Source organism: Gigantopelta aegis, chromosome 12 (genome assembly GCF_016097555.1).
Source record: "Gigantopelta aegis isolate Gae_Host chromosome 12, Gae_host_genome, whole genome shotgun sequence".
NCBI classification, from domain to species: domain Eukaryota; kingdom Metazoa; phylum Mollusca; class Gastropoda; order Neomphalida; family Peltospiridae; genus Gigantopelta; species Gigantopelta aegis.
In genome coordinates, this window is record NC_054710.1 from 1941027 (window position 1) to 1963841 (window position 22815).

The 22815-nt window shown below is 38.7% G+C and overlaps 1 protein-coding gene across 1 annotated transcript; it reads right to left on the reverse strand.

Moving 5' to 3' along the window:
- Window positions 1–7748: 7748 nt before the first annotated feature.
- On the reverse strand, window positions 7749–22111 carry LOC121386851. The gene is made up of 8 exons (XM_041517870.1): window positions 22018–22111; window positions 18929–18992; window positions 12250–12564; window positions 11554–11574; window positions 9972–10286; window positions 9276–9296; window positions 8526–8580; window positions 7749–8213 (listed from the first exon to the last, which is right to left on the reverse strand). The coding sequence occupies exons 2-8, from the start codon at window positions 18981–18983 to the stop codon at window positions 8168–8170; spliced, it is 828 nt and encodes a 275-aa protein (XP_041373804.1). The 5' UTR covers window positions 18984–18992; window positions 22018–22111; the 3' UTR covers window positions 7749–8167.
- Between the last annotated feature and the right edge of the window lie 704 nt (window positions 22112–22815).

A 22815-nucleotide genomic window follows, 5' to 3' on the forward strand; every position in this document is an offset into this window, starting at 1 on the left:
AGTCTTGATCGGAACTTCACGGCCGATTCTCCGAATCAAACCTCGGGTGAACAAACATTGAACACCTAAGATAATATTATTAATTTAAATCAATAAAATTATGTTTCCGGGAATGTTAAAGTTAATTTGTTTTCTTTAAAGGCACCACTAGAGCACATTGGTTTATTAATCATAAAACATTGTCAACAATTGTTAATTCTGACATAGTCTTAGAGAGGAAACCCGCTACATTGTATAAACACAATCACAAACGCAAGATAGCAGATAACACGGCCTTTGACATACTGGCTATAGAATGAGAATTTCCGGGAACTTGCCGAAACCAATTAGGTAGGGTCAGTGATTTATTATTCTTATTATAATTATTTTAAAGTACATTTTTAAATATTTACTATTTTTCACCTGAATATTAATTTAAAATATGAGAAAAAAATAACAATACATTTTTTAAAATAATAATAAGGTCGATATTTTTACTTTTTGTTCTTAACGCATCATCGATTCGACATCTTAGCAATTTTTAAACTATAATGATATATAGTCCAGCTGCCAATTTATGCCATTTGGGGGTTGAAGTGTGCAGCATTTATTTGGTGCCTACTGTTGTTTTCTGCGGATTTTCACTCTTCATGGGGTCTAGATCAATAACTCGCCGGGTGCCACCCAAGTACCCGTGAAGATCTTGAGAAATCTAATGTGGCGTCCACGATGGCCGTCAAATTAGGGAAATGGCTATAATGAACTTACTTAGTACTTGACAGAGAACAATATTTTACATTGTCATCACAATTCAGATTTGATAAATGAGATATTGGGGGAAGCCAACCCATATTGGGGGGGGGGGGGGTGGGGGTCGGGTGAGAGGTGGGGCCCACACTATGTATATCTATCTATGTATGGAAATGAATGAAATGGTTTATTTAACGACGCACTCAACACATTTTATTTACGGTTATATGGCGTCGGAATATGTATGTATGGATGCATGATTTCATTCAATGTAATAGCTTAAAGGGACAGACCCCAGTTATTAAACACTAAGGCATATTTTTCACCTGCTCTAGTTTCAACCCGTAAAAATGGACACTAAGTTTGGTTAATTTACAAACCAGTAATTTACAACAGAGTGAAACAAGAATCTGTGGCATTGAAATGTCCTTAGAAAATGGATTAAAACGCGACTCTATAACCGTTACTTCTTTGACGGACGTACATTTTAAAAAATATGAAAAATTACATTTCGGGGTATTAGAACACCGGGATGACCAGAAACACTCCGCTTCTACGGACATGGATAATCTAAACAATAAACTATAAGTAATGTTTGATTTCAGTGATCATAAACGGCTCTAATAGTGAAACATATGCCTTAGTGTTTAAAAACTAGCGTCTGTCCCTTTAAAGAAAAGGTTTGAGTTACGTAACTCCAAGATGGTCGCCAATATGGCGGTCGAAATCGAAAAAAATAAATGGAAACCGCGTTGTGCTGATAGAGTGAATTGATTTGCTTGTGGAATGGCTGAGGGCCGCAGCTATTTGAAGTAATCATCTTTCACCCATCCACAGTCACGAGCGTTCATCTCCAGCGGAACAGTCTCAACATCTTTCACCCATCCATAGTCACGAGCGTTCATCTCCAGCGGATCAGTCTCAACATCTTTCACCCATCCATAGTCACGAGCGTTCATCTCCAGCCGATCAGTCTCAACAGCCGATTCCTCCACTGAAGCCTGCAGATGAGCCCAAATAATTGTCAACATGGGGTAGAAAGTTTGTTTTGTTTAACGACACCACTAGAGCAAATCGATTTATCAATCATCGGCTATTGGATGTCAAATATATGGCCATTTTAACAGTCATAGAGAGGAAACCCGTTACTTTTTTCACTTAGTAGCAAGGAATCTTTTATATGCACCATCCCACACAGGATAGCACATACCAAGACCTTTGATATACCAGTCGTGGTGCACTAGCTGTGACGAGAAATAGCCCAATGGGCCCACCGATCGGGATCGACCCCAGACCGACCGCGCATCAAGCGAGCGCTTTACCACTGGGCTACTTCCCGCCCCTTCAAGATGGGGTAGAGATTGTAAGTTAAGCTGTGTCAGTTACTCTTTCTCCCTCGTTTACTGAGAGGCAAAGGTCGTAGTGAACGTCAGGCATTGACCCGCCTGGTCTAACAACTGTGGTAATGTAATAGCAGACCGCTACGTACGACATTGGCTTCTTGATGACTAATCCCATGTCTGATTCCGGATCTGGCCTCAGACCACAATTAATTTCGCTATATGTTTCTATATAGCCTTAGTGGCTATAACATTTTTATTAATATCAGCAGGCCCGTGGATTTTTTTTTCTGTATCTTTACCTGCCTGGGGGACACATACCCCGTTGTCCAGCTCTTTCTCCCAGCATATTGGTTTATACAAACACACCCTCTAAACTAGGCCGAGTACACCCATTTTACACAAAAAGCACTACTTTTGCATGGGCCGGAATTACCACAAACAAGTCTTCACTGTCAACAAGTTACACACGTTTACAAACTACACGCTATCCCCTGTCACTTCAGTGAAATAGTTACCACTTCATAGCTGTCTGCCATGAACTAATCAAAGTCAAACAGCAAACTACTTGCGCGGACAAATTTCCGGATTTTCGACAACCAAATGGGAAGATAACTGTAATCAGAGGCCATCTCCAAGTTTATGAAACTGATAATTCCACGCCAGAACTTTTACCGCGGATCCATTCCCAACGTCATAGTAGGCCCCTATGCCCCGTCGTAGCTTTATTTCATGTTTAAAACATGAAATAGGCCTAACGCTTTACAGAGACAGAAATATTCGGTCTAGCCCCGACTGTACATGTCAAACTTCTGAAAATTGCGAGAGCGATAGTTTCGTTCGCGCGTCACTCGCTTAAGTAGAGTTTTGTGCAGTCTGGTTATAATTAGCCCCACTGGTTAATAACTATTACTGGTAGCCCAGTAGGGCTGATTTCAATCAGACCGAGTTTTGTGTAACCCATTCATCGTTCGCGAATTCAAAGTTATGACATCGTCTGCATGATCAGGATGGGTTACGTAAAAACGAAATATCAAAGGCCTTAGTGTCTGTCTGCTGCCTTGTAGTCTTGTGGTAGATTTGTCACCTGATGCACTATGTGTTCCAAGTTCAGCCAGCAAACGTTTCGCTAACGTTCGCGAACTATTTGATTGGTTTCCAACGTGGCCATTTGGTTTACTGTGAAGCGCGTCCCCCCCCCCCCTTCCCCCGCTCCGTCTGAGTGAACGCAGACCTACATTTGTTTTTGCGTAACCCATAAATGACTTACGGAAATGTTCAATTCGCAGTCCTGCAGGTATTGTTACATGGTGTTAAGGCATCTGGTGGCATGGTGGCAGGCCTGCAGGTATTGTTACATGGTGTTAAGGCATCTGGTGGCATGGTGGCAGGCCTGCAGGTATTGTTACATGGTGTTAAGGCATCTGGTGGCATGGTGGCAGGCCTGCAGGTATTGTTACATGGTGTTAAGGCATCTGGTGGTATGGAAATAGTGTCATTGAGCCCATTGGGCTAATTTTCGCTCCAACCAGCTCACAACGACTAGTTTATCAAAAGCCGTGGTATGTGCTACCCTGTCTGTGGGATGGTGTATATAAACAATCCCTTGCTGCTAATCGAACAGAGTAGCCCATTAAGTGGCGACAGCGGGTTCCACCCCCCACACCCCTCTGTGTGTGTGTGTGTGTGTGTGTGTGTGTGTGTGTGGTCTTTAACCATATGTCCGACGCCATATAACAGTAAATAAAATGTTGAGTGTGTCGTTAAATAAAATATTTCCTTCCTTAGTGTCAATGTTTTTGTGCCTTTTCACTGTCTCCCCAACTAGTACACTACGACTGGTATAGCAAAAGCTGTGGCATGTGCTGTCTTGTCTGTGGGATGGTGCATATAAAAGATCATAATTATACTACTAAGCTTAATGGGAAAATGAGTCAAACCCTCTACATTTGTTCCATTAGTAGCAAGGGATCTTTTATATACACCATCCCACAGGCAGGATAGCACATACCACGACCTTTGATATACCAAAAAGAACCCAATGGTCCCACTGACGGGGATCGATGCCAGACCGATCGCGCATCAGGCGAGCGCTTTACCACTGGGCTATGTCACGCCCCAGATCCTTTACAGTCAGAATATATATATGTGTTATTTTGACAAAGATAGACTTGCGAATGAGAAAGGAAACCTGCTGTCGAAATGTAATGTGCAAACGTAAAATGGAGATTTGATTGGCCCATTTCTAAAAGAGACGATGTAAATGAATACATGCCCGCTACCGGGCCCGCCCCCTGATGTTTACATAATGTCATTCAATACTCTGGGCATAGAAAAAAGAAGAAGAAAAAAGTACTAGACTACCCACAATTGCATTGCATTGAACATGAGCAAAGCTACATCATGTTCACTAGATACCATATACAACACTACCCAAGTCCTTACATTCCAAAAGATGTATATACTGAGCGCAAGTATAAACTTTACAATCATATTTTTTATCGTAAATTATTTTGGAGGAAATCAGTTGAAATTTGCGTTACATAATGGATGATAAAGGTCTTCCCGATGATATTGCACGACGGGGCGGAGTGAAAACGCACATATTGCCTTTCTGCACGTCTAAAGCGCAAAACCTGACAAACACGTGATCAACACAGTGAACGCGTATGCCTTCAAATCAATTCACACGTGTATTGTTTAACAGGAAAACACATTAAAATTTCTGGTGACAAATTAGTGAGAACGTGAGCGTGCTGTGGGTAGGCTGCACGCAGGACAATCCGTTGCGGCAGTTGCTCGCACACTAGGATGCAGCCGACAGACAATTCATAATCTCAGAACCCGTGCGCAACAGACAGGTGTAGTGGCGGATCGTCCGAGGCCAGGACATCCGCGTGTGACGTCACGCCGAGAGGATGGACAAATCAGATTACGTCATCTCCGTAATCGGTTCGAGAAGGCCGCGTCCACAAGCAAAGTAAAGTAAAGTAAAGTTTGTTTTATTTAACGACGCCACTAGAGCACATTGATTTTTAATGTTATCATCGGCTATTGGACGTCAAACATATGGTCATTCTGACACTGTTTTTAGAGGAAACCCGCTGTCGCCACATAGGCTACTCTTCTTTACGACAGGCAGCAAGGGATCTTTTATTTGCGCTTCCCACAGGCAGGATAGCACAAACCATGGCCTTTGTTGAACCAGTTATGGATCACTGGTCAGTGCAAGTGGCTTACACCTACCCATTGAGCCTTGCGGAGCACTCACTCAGGGTTTGGAGTCGGTATCTGGATAAAAAATGCCATGCCTCGACTGGGATCCGAACCCAGTACCTACCAGCCTGTAGACCGATGGCCTGCCACGACGCCACCGAGGCCGGTCCAGACAATTGTTCAGGGGTCGGGTGTCACAATCCACCATCAGGAGTCGCCTGCGGACTGCTGGTCTGCGAGCTAGGAGACCATACAAAGGACCCATTTTCACGCCATTTAACCGTTGTCAACGTCTGGAATGGACCCGACGACACGTTAGATGGAATCAGAGACGCTGGAATAACGTTGTCTTTAGAGACGAGTCAGTTTCACACTTAGGTTTGCTGATGGCAGGGTACGGGTGTGGCGTAGACCACTATGCGCAGTGTTGTGTTCAGGAGGCCGACAGATTTGGTGGCGGCAGCGTAATGGTTTGGGGTTCATTTTGTTCCAATGGCCGTTCCCGATTGATTGTCGTCCAGGGCAACCTCACTGCCGCACAATACCGTGATCAAGTGTTGACACCGGAACTGCTGCCGTTCATGCAACAACACGGTCCAGGATTGTCATTTCAACAAGACAACGCTACACCCCATACAGCGATCTTGACGTGCAATTTCTTGCAAAACGCCGGTATCAACGTCATGGATTGGCCGTCCCGTTCACCAGACCTGAATCCCATCGAACACATTTGGGATGAATTGGGAAGACGACTGAGACAGCAGGTCAACCCACCGCAGACCCTTCAAGCTCTTGGGCAGGCACTGATCGACCAATGGCGACGACTTCCGGTACGGATTTTCAGAGTTCTTCGGTCGATGAGAAGACGTTGTGCAGCTGTGGTGGCTGCGCGAGGCGATCACACGCGTTATTGACTTCAGAACGTGCCACGATCTCATCATGTGAAAATCGTTTTGGGGGGTCACATGACATCAGGCGGTAATACGCAATAAATTGATCCCCACATCGACTTGTGTCAATCTGTATTGCTTCTCAAATGATATCGATATCCTTACATAGCAGTTTTATGGTCATGCACCCTGTATTTAATTTGTGCGGTCAAATTTACGCAGTGTAAAGTTTCTACTTGCGTTCAGTATAGGTTGTAGTGTTATTACCTCCATTACATAGATAACGGTGCTAACATTCTTTAGAAATAACTGGTCATTGATTCCGAAGTTGATGTCACCTAACCAGCTTTCATGTCCGTGTGTGGACGTGTTCAGATATTAAGTATTGATGATGTATGTCAACACCAGCTTCCATGTCCGTGTGTGGACGTGTTCAGATATTAAGTATTGATGATGTATGTCAACACCAGCTTCCATGCGCGTGTGTGGACGTGTTCAGATATTAAGTATTGATGATGTATGTCAACACCAGCTTCCATGTCCGTGTGTCGACGTGTTAAGATATTAAGTATTGATGATGTATGTCAACACCAGCTCTTACGGCTGATCCTAACAATCCAATCATGTATATAATGAATCAAAACGTCAGTGGAATCAGTGGCAGATGGTGGACTCGGGCATACGCTGGCGGACTCAATCGAGCGCTGGTGGACTCGGGCATACTCTGGCGGACTCAAGCGGGCGCTGGTGGACTCAATCGAGCATTGGTGGACTCGGACATACGCTGGCGGACTCATGCGGGCGCTGGCGGACTCAAGCGGATTTAAGCGGGCGCTGGTGGACTCAAACGTGCGCTGGCGGACCCAAGCGGGCGCTGGCGGACTCAATCGGGCGCTGAAGGACTGAAGCGTGCGCTGGTGGACTCAAACGTACGCTGGCGGACTCAATCGGGCGCTGAAGGACTGAAGCGTGTGCTGGCGGACTCAAGCGGGCGCTGACGTACTCAAGCGGGAGATGGTGGACTCAAGCGTGCGCTCACGGGTATAATCTACATTTGATAATTCTGACATATTGTCTTAGAGAGGAAACCCGCTACACTTTACCATTAGCAGCAAGGGATCTTTTATATGCCTTTTCCCCTTGCTAATATGTCGGTTATTCCTAAGTTAATGTCACCTAACCAGCTCCCCTGTCCGTGTGTCGACGTGTTCAGATAAGTACTATCCATCATGTGTATGCTGTAGTCCTCACTCCCCCCAAACCCTCAATAATTCTAAATCTAAAATATTACTGGTAGTAAATCTTAAGGCAGAGATGAATTTTACATGTAGAATGCAGGAAATTGCATTTCACGACATCTAGTTTTCAAAATTTACGCGGGAGCATACCCCCGAGCGCCCTAGAAACTTTGCTTTGCGCTCTCGATCTCAGTCAGACTCCCCATCCTCAATGACTACTTGCTTCCGCCGTGCCTGGTCGTGAGCGCACCAAATTCACCGGAAGCTCTAAATCGCCGGACACGACCATGGTACACATCAAATAGCTTTGCTGTCAATAAACAACAATACAACAATTATCAAACAATAAATAATTCCTTCAAGTAAAACAACAATTAAACACCAGTTTGTACAATTTCGGGCTTCCCAGACAGAAATTCAGTGGACCAACTTGTAGAGGTAACATTTGAAAGAAAAGTGAAAAAATTATAAGGCAAAAAAAAAAAAAAAAAAAAAAAAAAAAAAAAAAAAAAAAAAGAAAGAAAGAAAAAAGAAAGAAAGAAAGATGCTTTCAAAGTAAGCAGTTACACACGTTTGAAATATGTCTATAAACAAAGTGTCATGTTTGCACTATAAACATGTTTTCGTCTTGTTTGTTGTTGAAACTAATATATATATATATACAAACAGTCATATTTGTTATATAAATATGCTTTTGTCTTGTTGGTTTGTTGTTGTTTAATTGGGTCCAAAGAACATTCCTACAAGAGATTAGTCAGTTGAGGAAGTTGCAAGTTGTCATCTGCAGGTTTGCGACCATTCTGTAAATAAAGAGAACCAAAACTTCATAATTATGAAAATAGAAATAAAAAACCCCAAACAAAACCTTTCATGAAAGTAGCATTTTATTGATTTACCAACAAAACCTCAAGTTTTCGTTTAGTTACCTCACAGTATGTATAACACAAGCACGGGGGGAGGAAGGTGTCGGGGGGGGGGGGGGGGGGGGGGGTAATACATGAATCCCGACACTCGTTTCGTATAATCAGTATATTTTATTTTGTAAAATAAAATTTAATCGGCAGAAGAAAGTTAACTATGACGAGTTAAATATATATATATATGATTCTTACATGGCCACGATCCAGAAGATAACCACAGAAGCTGATACTACATGGACAGCGGCACCTGCAACACAAGAATATAATAATATATATATATATATTTCCATTCACTAGGAGCAAGGCTTTAGATTGCATCAAAGTCAGTGCTATATTAAACGTTGTGCCCAATATTTATCTGCTCAAAATAAGCATGCCCAAATTAATGACAAACATGCTAACACCAAAACTACTGAAATGTTAACTTTAATTAGATTAAAATAATATTACTATTTGGGGTGGCGCGGCTGTTGTAACTGCCGTGGACATTTCTTCTTTTGTTTTTAAATACAAAATTCCAAATCGATGCACATGCAGACAAGAGACCAGCAAATATATATGAAATGGAACATGACTACACGTTTTCAAAGATAATTCTGTAAATAGTCAAATATCTGTTAAATCCTAAATAATTAAGCAAGGGTTACTTGAAAGGAAGTTTGTTTTGTTTAACGACACCATTAGCGCACATTGATTAATTAATCATCGGCTATTGGATGTCATACATTTGGTAATTCTGACATATAGTCATCATATGCACCATCCCACAGACAGTACAAATACTAGTCGTGGTGCACTGGATGGAAGGAGAAATAGCTCAATGGGTCCACCGACTGGGATCGATCCTTGACCGATCGCGCATCAATCGAGTGCTTTACCACTGGACTACGTACCCCTTACTTGAATGTACACGGTTTGATAAAACTAAGAGACAGTACTTACCACTCTTCCCTGCTTGTAATACTGTAAACAAAAGGAAAATAACATTTAATATACATGTATATGATTATCAGACTTGAAACGAATTTTATATAAAATGTTATATTGAAATTAGTTTCCGGCATACTTCGTAATTCACCCGAATCATTTCCTATACCCTCGGCATAATCCCGAATGTTTTCAAATTCTTTTCAAATCACTGGCAAATGATTTTGCAAGTAAGGTTTTGAATGGTCGAATGAAAGGTCAACTGGGCATGAGCTCCAACGGGCTGCTGTTAGATCCACAGATAATACTAATTAACCAGTAGAGCTAATTTTAATTAGATTGATTAAGTCGATACTTTTCTTAATGTCCTGGGCTTCCCTCTATTTAGCAAGTTTAAAATGGCGGGCAATTTCTTATGTTGGTATTCAGAACTTGTAACACCATGTTTCAACCGTTTCTCAACCGAAATAGTGCAACAAATGGACACACAAACCAAAAATGTATATCCTACCGTACTCACTAAATCTCAATTGAAGTACTTGCATCATTATTACAAAATAAACAAAATTCCCCGCCATTTTAAATTTGCTAAATAGAGGGAAGCAACTCGCCCTGCACATTAAGAAAAGTATTGACTTAATGTGCTCCCCGCACTGTAACTTCAACTCTTGACGTGGGACCTTTAAGGTTCATACAGACTGGATAACTTACATAACTTGGGCTTCTTTCGACACAGCGATGCGGTACCGGTGCCGTCCATACATGTCCACGCCCCGGCGTCCGAGGCGGAGTCGAACGACGTGATCGTCAGGCTAGCTTCCGAAGGCGAATTCACCGAACCTACGTAGAGCTCCGGAAAGAACGACTGACACGATTTAGTTCTAAAGTTACACGACATAGCTAATTTATTATCGGGTCGCTTCCAGAATAATTCCCCGGCTACATTTCCGTTCAGTCTACAGTACACTTGTGACGTCTCCCCGTTCTTTACATCGGGGCCGCAGTTGACAGATGGTGCAAAGACACCTGTAAAATAAACAAATATGGAAGGAAGGAAATGTTTTATTTAACGAAAGAAAGAAAGAAAGAAATGTTTTATTTAACGACGCACTCAACACATTTTATTTACGGTTATTTGGCGTCAGACATATGGTTAAGGACCATACCGATATTGAAAGAGGAAACCCACTGTCGCCACTTCATGGGCTACTCTTTTCGATTAGCAGCAAGGGATATTTTATATGCACCATCCCACAGACAGGGTAGTACATACCACGGCCTTTGATATGCTAGTCGTGGTGCACTGGCTGGAACGAGAAATAGCGCAATGGGACAACCGACGGGGATCGATCTCACACCGACCGCGCATCGAGCGAGCTCTCTACCACTGGGCTACGCCCCACCCCCTTATTTAACGAAGGAAATACCATTGTGGATATTGTTCGCCTGTGGTTACCTCCCGGTAATCGACACGATCGTCCTCACCTTCGATGCCTGGCTGTCTGTTTATAAACACCAGTGTACTTAACAACCGGATGATTAAATTCAGCTGAACTGCATTAAAGGGATAGACAGACCCTAGTTTCAACCCGATGGACACTGAGTTTGGTTAATTTACAAGCCTGTAACAAATGCGGATACAACAGAGTGAAACAACAGTGTGACGTTGAAATACCCTTAAAATAGACTAAAACGCGACTCCATAATCGTTACTTCTCAGAAGCACGTGCGTTTTTAAAAATATGAAAAATGCATTTTGTGGTAATAGAAACACTGGTAAGCACAAGCGAACAATATTGAGAACGGTATTTTGTTCTTCATATTTGTTGTTATTATTATTATTATTATTATTATTATTATTATTTCTCATCCGTTAAAGGCTTTTGCGGGAGATATCGCTGGCACTATAATTTGCGATATCTCCTGCGTTATTCTCCTAGGAGATATCGCTTCTTATAATCTTCATTGTTCAAATTTTAATCACGAGACATTATTTTGTTACGTCACTGTGTATGTTTCAGAGGTAAACCATTAGCGCACATTGATTAATTAATCATCGGCTATTGGATGTCAAACATTTGGTAATTCTGACATATAGTCATCATATGCACCATCCCACAGACAGGACAAATACTAGTCGTGGTGCACTGGATGGAAGGAGAAATAGCTCAATGGGTCCACCGACTGGGATCGATCCTTGACCGATCGCGCATCAATCGAGTGCTTTACCACTGGACTACGTACCCCTTACTTGAATGTACACGGTTTGATAAAACTAAGAGACAGTACTTACCATTCTTCCATGCTGGTAATACTGTAAACAAAAGGAAAATAACATTTAATATACATGTATATGATTATCAGACTTGAAACGAATTTTATATAAAATGTTATATTGAAATTAGTTTCCGGCATACTTCGTAATTCACCCGAATCATTTCCTATACCCTCGGCATAATCCCGAATGTTTTCAAATTCTTTTCAAATCACTGGCAAATGATTTTGCAAGTAAGGTTTTAAATGGTCGAATGAAAGGTCAACTGGGCATGAGCTCCAACGGGCTGCTGTTAGATCCACAGATAATACTAATTAACCAGTAGAGCTAATTTTAATTAGATTGATTAAGTCGATACTTTTCTTAATGTCCTGGGCTTCCCTCTATTTAGCAAGTTTAAAATGGCGGGCAATTTCTTATGTTGGTATTCAGAACTTGTAACACCATGTTTCAACCGTTTCTCAACCGAAATAGTGCAACAAATGGACACACAAACCAAAAATGTATATCCTACCGTACTCACTAAATCTCAATTGAAGTACTTGCATCATTATTACAAAATAAACAAAATTCCCCGCCATTTTAAATTTGCTAAATAGAGGGAAGCAACTCGCCCTGCACATTAAGAAAAGTATTGAATTAATGTGCTCCCCGCACTGTAACTTCAACTCTTGACGTGGGACCTTTAAGGTTCATACAGACTGGATAACTTACATGACTTGGGCTTCTTTCGACACAGCGATGCGGTACCGGTGCCGTCCATACATGTCCACGCCCCGGCGTCCGAGGCGAAGTCGAACGACGTGATCGTCAGGCTGGCTTCCGAAGGCGAATCCACCGAACCTACGTAGAGCTCCGGAAAGAACGACTGACACGATTTAGTTCTAAAGTTACACGACATAGCTAATTTATTATCGGGTCGCTTCCAGAATAATTCCCCGGCTACATTTCCGTTCAGACTACAGCTCACTTGTGACGTCTCCCCGTTCATTACATCGGGGCCGCAGTTGACAGATGGTGCAAAGACACCTGTAAAATAAACAAATATGGAAGAAAGGAAATGTTTTATTTAACGAAAGAAAGAAAGAAAGAAATGTTTTATTTAACGACGCACTCAACACATTTTATTTACGGTTATTTGGCGTCAGACATATGGTTAAGGACCATACCGATATTGAAAGAGGAAACCCACTGTCGCCACTTCATGGGCTACTCTTTTCGATTAGCAGCAAGGGATATTTTATATGCACCATACCACAGACAGGGTAGTACATACCACGGCCTTTGATATGCTAGTCGTGGTGCACTGGCTGGAACGAGAAATAGCGCAATGGGACAACCGACGGGGATCGATCTCACACCGACCGCGCATCGAGCGAGCTCTCTACCACTGGGCTACGCCCCACCCCCTTATTTAACGAAGGAAATACCATTGTGGATATTGTTCGCCTGTGGTTACCTCCCGGTAATCGACACGATCGTCCTCACCTTCGATGCCTGGCTGTCTGTTTATAAACACCAGTGTACTTAACAACCGGATGATTAAATTCAGCTGAACTGCATTAAAGGGATAGACAGACCCTAGTTTCAACCCGATGGACACTGAGTTTGGTTAATTTACAAGCCTGTAACAAATGCGGATACAACAGAGTGAAACAACAGTGTGACGTTGAAATACCCTTAAAATAGACTAAAACGCGACTCCATAATCGTTACTTTTAAAAATATGAAAAATGCATTTTGTGGTAATAGAAACACTGGTAAGCACAAGCGAACAATATTGAGAACGGTATTTTGTTCTTCATATTTGTTATTATTATTATTATTATTATTATTATTATTTCTCATCCGTTAAAGGCTTTTGCGGGAGATATCGCTGGCACTATAATTTGCGATATCTCCTGCGATATTCTCCTAGGAGATATCGCTTCTTATAATCTTGATTGTTCAAATTTTAATCACGAGACATTATTTTGTTACGTCACTGTGTATGTTTCAGAGGTAAACCTATCATTAGTCACAGGTACCCCCAAACAGAAACTAATACATATACTATAGTTAACGAGTCTACCACTGCCAAATATAATGACATTCAACCCATATTACTGACATTGTTTACAATTGTCGCCAATGAAAATAATGATATCGGATGATAACAAAAATACCCCCCCCCCCCAGTCATTCAATAACTGAACATTACCTGTTATTAAACTAACTGCACATTACCTGTTATTAAATAACTGGACATTACCTGTCATTCAATAACTGAACATTACCTGTCATTAACTAACTGAACATTACCTGTCATTAAATAACTGCACATTACCTGTCATTCAGTAACTGAACATTACCTGTCATTAACTAACTGAACATTACCTGTCATTAAATAACTGCACATTACCTGTCATTCAGTAACTGAACATTACCTGTCATTAAATAACTGCACATTACCTGTCATTCAATAACTGAACATTACCTGTCATTAACTAACTGAACATTACCTGTCATTAAATAACAGCACATTACCTGTCATTCAGTAACTGCACATTACCTGTCATTAAATAACTGCACATTACCTGTCATTAAATAACTGCACATTACCTGTCATTAAACTAACTGAACATTACCTGTCATTAAATAACTGCACATTACCTGTCATTAAATAACTGCACATTACCTGTTATTAAATAACTGAACATTACCTGTCATTAAACTAACTGAACATTACCTGTCATTAAACTAACTGCACATTACCTGTCATTAAATAACTGCACATTACCTGTCATTAAATAACTGCACATTACCTGTCATTAAACTAACTGCACATTACCTGTCATTAAACTAACTGAACTTTACCTGTCATTAACTAACTGAACATTACCTGTAATTAAATAACTGAACATTACCTGTAATTAAATAATTGCACATTACCTGTCATTAAATAACTGCACATTACCTGCCATTAAATAACTGAACATTACCTGTCATTAAATAACTGCACATTACCTGTCATTAAATAACTGCACATTACCTGTTATTAAATAACTGCACATTACCTGTCATTAAACTAACTGAACATTACCTGTCATTAAACTAACTGCACATTACCTGTCATTAAATAACTGCACATTACCTGTCATTAAACTAACTGAACATTACCTGTCATTAACTAACTGAACATTACCTGTCATTAAATAACTGAACATTACCTGTAATTAAATAATTGCACATTACCTGTCATTAAATAACTGCACATTACCTGTCATTAAATAACTGAACATTACCTGTCATTAAAAAACTGCACATTACCTGCCATTAAATAACTGAACATTACCTGTTATTAAACTAACTGAACATTACCTGTCATTAAATAACTGCACATTACCTGTCATTAAATAACTGAACATTACCTGTCATTAAACTAACTGAACATTACCTGTAATTAAATAACTGCACATTTCCTGTAATTAAATAACTGCACATTACCTGATATTAAACTAACTGAACATTACCTTTTATTAAACTAACTGAACATTACCTGTCATTCAATAACTGGACACAACCTGTCATTAAACTAACTGAACATTACCTGTAATTAAATAACTGCACATTACCTGTCATTAAATAACTGAACATTACCTGTCATTAAACTAACTGAACATTACCTGTAATTAAATAACTGCACATTACCTGTCATTAAATAACTGAACATTACCTGTCATTAAACTAACTGAACATTACCTGTTATTAAATAACTGAACATTACCTGTCATTCAATAACTGAACATTACCTGTCATTAAATAACTGAACATTACCTATCATTAAATAACTGCACATTACCTGTTATTAAATAACTGAATATTACCTGTCGTTAAACTAACTGAACATTACCTGTCATTAAACTAACTGAACATTACCTGTCTTTAAATAACTGGACATAACCTGTCATTAAATAACTGAACATTACCTGTCATTAAATAACTGCACATTACCTGTCATTAAACTAACTGGACATTACCTGTCATTAAATAACTGAACATTACCTGTCATTAAACTAACTGAACATTACCTGTAATTAAACTAACTGAACATTATCTGTTATTAAATAACTGCACATTACCTGTCATTAAATAACTGCACATTACCTGTCATTAAATAACTGCACATTACCTGTCATTAAACTAACTGAACATTACCTGTCATTAAATAACTGCCCATTACCTGTCATTAAATAACTGCACATTACCTGCCATTAAATAACTGAACATTACCTGTTATTAAACTAAATGAACATTACCTGTCATTAAATAACTGCACATTACCTGTAATTAAACTAACTGCACATTACCTGTAATTAAACTAACTGCACATTACCTGTCATTAAATAACTGAACGTAACCTGTCATTAAATAACTGCACATTACCTGTCATTAAATAACTGCACATTACCTGTCATTAAATAACTGAACATTACCTGTCATTAAATAACTCGACATTACCTGTCATTAAATAACTGGACATTACCTGTCATTAAATAATTGCACATTACCTGTTATTAAACTAAATGAACATTACCTGTCATTAAATAACTGCACATTTTAAATAACTGGACATTACCTGTCATTAAATAATTGCACATTACCTGTTATTAAACTAACTGAACATTACCTGTTATTAAATAACTGCACATTACCTGCCATTCAATAACTGAACACTACCTGTTATTAAACTAATTGCACATTACCTGTTATTAAATAACTGGACATTACCTGTCATTCAATAACTGAACATTACCTGTCATTAACTAACTGAACATTACCTGTCATTAAATAACTGAACATTACCTGTCATTAAACTAACTGAACATTACCTGTTATTAAATAACTGGACATTACCTGTCATTCAATAACTGAACATTACCTGTCATTAAATAACTGCACATTACCTGTCATTAAATAACTGAACATTACCTGTCATTAAATAACTGCACATTACCTGTTATTCAGTAACTGCACATTACCTGTCATCAAATAACTGCACACTACCTGTCATTAAATAACAGAAAATTACCTGTTATTAAACTAACTGAACATTACCTGTCATTAAATAACTGCACATTACCTGTCATTAAATAACTGCACATGACCTGTTATTAAATAACTGAACATTACCTGTCATTAAACTAACTGAACATTACCTGTCATTAAACTAACTGAACATTACCTGTTATTAAACTAACTGCACATTACCTGTTATTAAACTAACTGAACATTACCTGTTATTAAACTAACTGAACATTACCTGTCATTAAATAACTGGACATTACCTGTCATTCAATAACTGGACATAACCTGTCATTAAACTAACTGAACATTACCTGTCATTAAATAACTGAACATTACCTGTAATTAAATAACTGCACATTACCTGTCATTAAATAACTGAACATTACCTGTCATTAAACTAACTGAACATTACCTGTCATTAAATAACTGCACATTTCCTGTTATTAAACTAACTGAACATTACCTGTCATTAAATAACTGCACATTACCTGTCATTAAATAACTGCACATTACCTGTCATTAAACTAACTGAACATAACCTGTCATTAAATACCTGAACATTACCTGTCATTCAATAACTGCACATTACCTGTCATTCAATAACTGCACATTACCTGTCATTAAATAACTGAACATTACCTGTCATTAAATAACTGCACATTACCTGTCATTCAATAACTGCACATTACCTGTCATTAAACTCACTGAACATTACCTGTCATTAAACTAACTGAACATTATCTGTCATTCAATAACTGAACATTACCTGTCATTCAATAACTGCACATTACCTGTGATTCAATAACTGCACATTACCTGTGATTCAATAACTGCACATTACCTGTCATTCAATAACTGCACATTACCTGTCATTAAATAACTAAACATTACCTGTCATTAAACAAACTGAACATTACCTGTCATTAAACTAACTGAACATTACCTGTCATTCAATAACTGCACATTACCTGTCATTCAATAACTGCACATTACCTGCCATTCAATAACTGGACATTACCTGTAATTAAACTAACTGCACATTACCTGTCATTAAATAACTGAACGTTACCTGTCATTAAATAACTGCACATTACCTGTCACTAAATTACTGAACATTACCTGTCATTAAACTGACTGCACATTACCTGTCACTAAATAACTGAACATTGCCTGTCATTCAATAACTGCACATTACCTGTCATTCAATAACTGCACATTACCTGTGATTCAATAACTGCACATTACCTGTGATTAAATAACTAAACATTACCTGTCATTAAACAAACTGAACATTACCTGTCATTAAACTAACTGAACATTACCTGTCATTCAATAACTGCACATTACCTGTGATTCAATAACTGCACATTACCTGTCATTAAATAACTAAACATTACCTGTCATTAAACAAACTGAACATTACCTGTCATTAAACTAACTGAACATTACCTGTCATTCAATAACTGCACATTACCTGTCATTCAATAACTGCACATTACCTGCCATTCAATAACTGGACATTACCTGTAATTAAACTAACTGCACATTACCTGTCATTAAATAACTGAACGTTACCTGTCATTAAATAACTGCACATTACCTGTCACTAAATTACTGAACATTACCTGTCATTAAACTGACTGCACATTACCTGTCACTAAATAACTGAACATTGCCTGTCATTCAATAACTGAACATTGCCTGTCATTCAATAACTGCACATTACCTGTTATTAAATAACTGCACATTACCTGTTATTCAGTAACTGCACATTACCTGTTATTCAGTAACTGCACATTACCTGTTATTCAGTAACTGCACATTACCTGTTATTCAGTAACTGAACATTAACTGTTATTCAGTAACTGCACATTACCTGTTATTCAGTAACTGCACATTACCTGTTATTCAGTAACTGAACATTAACTGTTATTCAGTAACTGAACATTAACTGTTATTCAGTAACTGCACATTACCTGTTATTCAGTAACTGCACATTACCTGTTATTCAGTAACTGAACATTACCTGTTATTCAGTAACTGAACATTAACTGTTATTCAGTAACTGAACATTAACTGTTATTCAGTAACTGAACATTAACTGTTATTCAGTAACTGCACATTACCTGTTATTCAGTAACTGCACATTACCTGTTATTCAGTAACTGCACATTACCTGTTATTCAGTAACTGAACATTAACTGTTATTCAGTAACTGCACATTACCTGTTATTCAGTAACTGCACATTACCTGTTATTCAGTAACTGCACATTACCTGTTATTCAGTAACTGCACATTAACTGTTATTCAATAACTGAACATTACCTGTACTAGTCTTGATGAACACCATCAGTGCAGCTAATGCTAGAGCCAACTTCATGTCCTTTGCCTGCAAATAACGGACACAAACGTTTGTATTCCATTCTAAACTAATGAAGAATGAGAACAAAAGATCCAGAGTTTGGATTCATAAGACAATTAACATAACCTCCAACACACAACAAAATATCAGTATGTAAGTCCAATGCTGATTTCTGTCTGTACAGTTACAGTTGAAAGTCACGGTCACACTAACGTAGATTTCTGTCTGTACAGTTACAGTTGAAAGTCACGGTCACACCAACGTAGATTTCTGTCTGTACAGTCACAGTTGAAAGTCACGGTCACACCAACGTAGATTTCTGTCTGTACAGTCACAGTTGAAAGTCACGGTCACACCAACGTAGATTTCTGTCTGTACAGTCACAGTTGAAAGTCACGGTCACACCAACGTAGATTTCTGTCTGTACAGTCACAGTTGAAAGTCACGGTCACACCAACGTAGATTTCTGTCTGTACAGTCACAGTTGAAAGTCACGGTCACACCAACGTAGATTTCTGTCTGTACAGTCACAGTTGAAAGTCACGGTCACACCAACGTAGATTTCTGTCTGTACAGTCACAGTTGAAAGTCACGGTCACACCAACGTAGATTTCTATCTGTACAGTCACAGTTGAAAGTCACGGTCACACTAACGTAGATTTCTGTCTGTACAGTTACGGCTGAAAATCACGGTCACACCAACGGTGATTTCTGCCTACACAGTCACAGCTGAAAGTCACTGTTACACCAATGTTAAGTTCTGTCTGCTCAGTCACAGCTGAAAGTCACTGCCACACCAACGTTGATACACGTCTGTACAGTCACGGATGACTAGATCCACACCCCCCACCCCCCACCAGTCTGCTAAAATCCTTGCACACGCGCATGGGCAGATGACTCAAACTTAGTTTATTTATTACCTATAAAGAAAGTCATAAATAAATAAAATAATAATAACTGAATACATATTGATCTTGTAAAAATATACATAAGTAAATTGTTTCAAAGGCGGTGGTATGTACTACCCTGTCTGTGGAATGGTTCATATAAAAGATCCCTTGCTGCTAATCGAAAAGAGTAGCCCATGAAGTGGCGACAGCGGATTTCCTCTCTCAATATCTGTGTGGTCCTTAACCATATTTCTGACGCCATATAACCGTAAATAAAAAGGGTTGAGTACGTCGTTAAAAAAAACATTTCTTTCTTTTTCCTCGAATTCTCAGTCAAAACCTTTCCAAAGATGCAAAGAAAAAATAATAAATAATAAAAAAAAATAAAAAAAATAATAGTAATTAAAACAAAGTATTTAAAAAAAAAAAAAATCCACCCCCCCCCCCCCAAGAAAAAAACAAAACAAAACAACAACAACAAAAAAACAAACAAAAACCCAACAAAAAACCCACGACAACATTAAACAAAACAAAAAACAAAAACATCCCAACAATACACAGACAAAACACAACAATACGGACACAGAACGGTTGTGGATACCAATCTTTAATTTCATAATTTCTATAGACTATATAATCTGTAGGTTAGTCCCACAGATGGCATTCACTATAAGTTAGTTAAATAAAATATTTTTATAAAATAAGTTATTTATTGTTAAGCCAATTGTTTTCTATAGTCCGAACCAAAATGTTAACAATTATGATAAATTGCTCGCTTACCTTTATTTTTCGTCACATTTTGTCCAGACAGAAATCTTGTTTAAAAAAACCCATTACAATGACACAAATTTCACATACTAGATGATAACCATGTCACCTATACTGACTTCGCTGAGATTGCATAGGGCAAAAAGCATGTAATTTTGTGCTAGCTGCCATTTTGACTTTTTATGGAATATTCTCCAAGAGGGGTGAAAGGATAGGACTTAATCTAACAACGTCATAACATGTTATGATATAAAAGCAAACGTGATGACATAATATTATTTTTTATTATTATTATTTGTTGTTTGTTTAAAGATACCACACGAGATCACTGATTTTATATTAATTATGTCACATACTTTGGAGGCTTTCACCCCTCTTGAAGAGTATTCCATAAAAAAGCAAACTGGCAGAGGCAGAAAACTGCATGTATTTTGCCCTATGCTAACTCAGCGAATTCGATACTGGCGACATCGTTACAGTCTCATATGTGTCACTATAATGGGTTTTTTCATAACTTGAGTTTGGATAACATTTCTGGGGAATTTAACTGGTAATAATAAAGGTAGGAGAGTAATTTATCGTAGTTGTTAATAATTTGGTTCGGACTTTAAATTGAACACACAAAATAGTAGTCTATGTTTTGTTATTTCCAAAACACAAGTCAAACCAAACTGAAATTATTTAAAAAAAAAAAAAAAAGGTTTGAGGATTGGGGACAGACTGTAGATAATTAAAATGTCGACCTGGTGACAAAATGACATTAGTTTACCCCACCTCCCCCACCCCAAACACACACACTTCCACTCCCTCAACAAATCGCATGACTGTTCTTCATGATGAGGGTCTATAGTCCGTCCCATCATTCTATAAACATGTGTTTTTTGTTTTGTTTTTGTAAATAATGTCAGTTTGGTTCGACGTAAAACGAAAAGCAAAAGTGTTGTGGAAATAACACAACTCCAGATCTACTATTTATTGTATGCAATTTACAAATCAGTCAGGCCAGACATAATAACTTGTTGTAAATTGCATAGTATGAAAAAACCAACAAAAAACCCAACAGCGTTCCCTGTGGGACGGACTATAAATCTGAATGACAAAACCGTAGTACATGACGATCAGTGCCGTATTAAGAGGGGCTTTTCAGATATTTTACTTTATATTTGCTTTATAATAGTGTAAAAGTGTGTAAATATAAAAGTGTCCCCCTCCCCCCCCAAAAAAAAACCCCCCACACACACACTTTTTGGCACCTTCCTACGTCACTGATACTTCTTTTAATACTTTAAAAAAAAAAAGTATTTATTTAGCCTCCTTAATTATAAGATTATCTTGCTGGAACTATAAACGAATATTTATCGTTGGTATGTTTGTAATTTACTAATTCAACTTACCAAGTAAAGACGAATCGCTTGAGATTTAGGCAAAAATCGCTAGATTGGAAATATTAAATATTGCAAATATGACGACATTAGCTCAGAAATGACGTCAGACGGTCTGCTTAACCACTACAGTACGCGACACCGCGATCGTCAAACATTGACTAGAACCAAGACATGTTTTGTATCACATTGTACTGTCGTAATACAAAGCCTGATCCAGCATTTTTGAAAGAGTGGTGTTCCAAAATTACAAAAAGGGTAACTTTGAGTTTGATGTCAGCAAACGAATCGAGCTCCTGTAAAAAGCGAAGTGTCGAGGGGAGGTGGGGGGGGGGGGGGGGGGGGGGGGGGATGACGGTGTCTTGGGGAATGCCCACCTCAGGAAATGTTTGAAATATAGATACCTAGAGACGTGTTTTCGGGTCAATATAGTGTTATTTTGCTACTGTTCTCTTTGGAACAGTTTGTGTTATAATTTGTGAATTTTACCAATTATATAATAGGCCTATGATGCAAAGGGAAGTTGAACGCAACAAGTTAGAAAACTTACTTTAATTGGTTGTAATACTGCCGCTGGCGTAGCCATGGTTGGGATTGGGCACGGTGTGGTCATAAACAATAAGAAAAACAGTTTTTGCATCCTTAACCTGATAAACATCTATATTATTATAGTCATGTTCAATTGTTTAGACCCTAAGTTTAATTCCTATTCAATCCTTGTTTTCTGTACATTTGCATGAAAACAAACCCAAACCCAGACAGGCTTTATATACAATTCATCATCTAAAATGCACGAAGTTGACTTATTTC

Bases quoted from the DNA above. Each gene is read 5' to 3' on its own strand.
- LOC121386851 (XM_041517870.1), bottom strand. From the start codon at position 18,983: ATGAAGTTGGCTCTAGCATTAGCTGCACTGATGGTGTTCATCAAGACT. The intron at 11,575-12,249 runs GTAAGTTATCCA...TTTTGTTTACAG, and splicing joins TCGAAAGAAGCCCAAGTCAT to TATTACCAGCATGGAAGAAT. The intron at 10,287-11,553 runs GTAAGTACTGTC...TTTATTTTACAG, and splicing joins ATTACCAGCATGGAAGAATG to GTGTCTTTGCACCATCTGTC.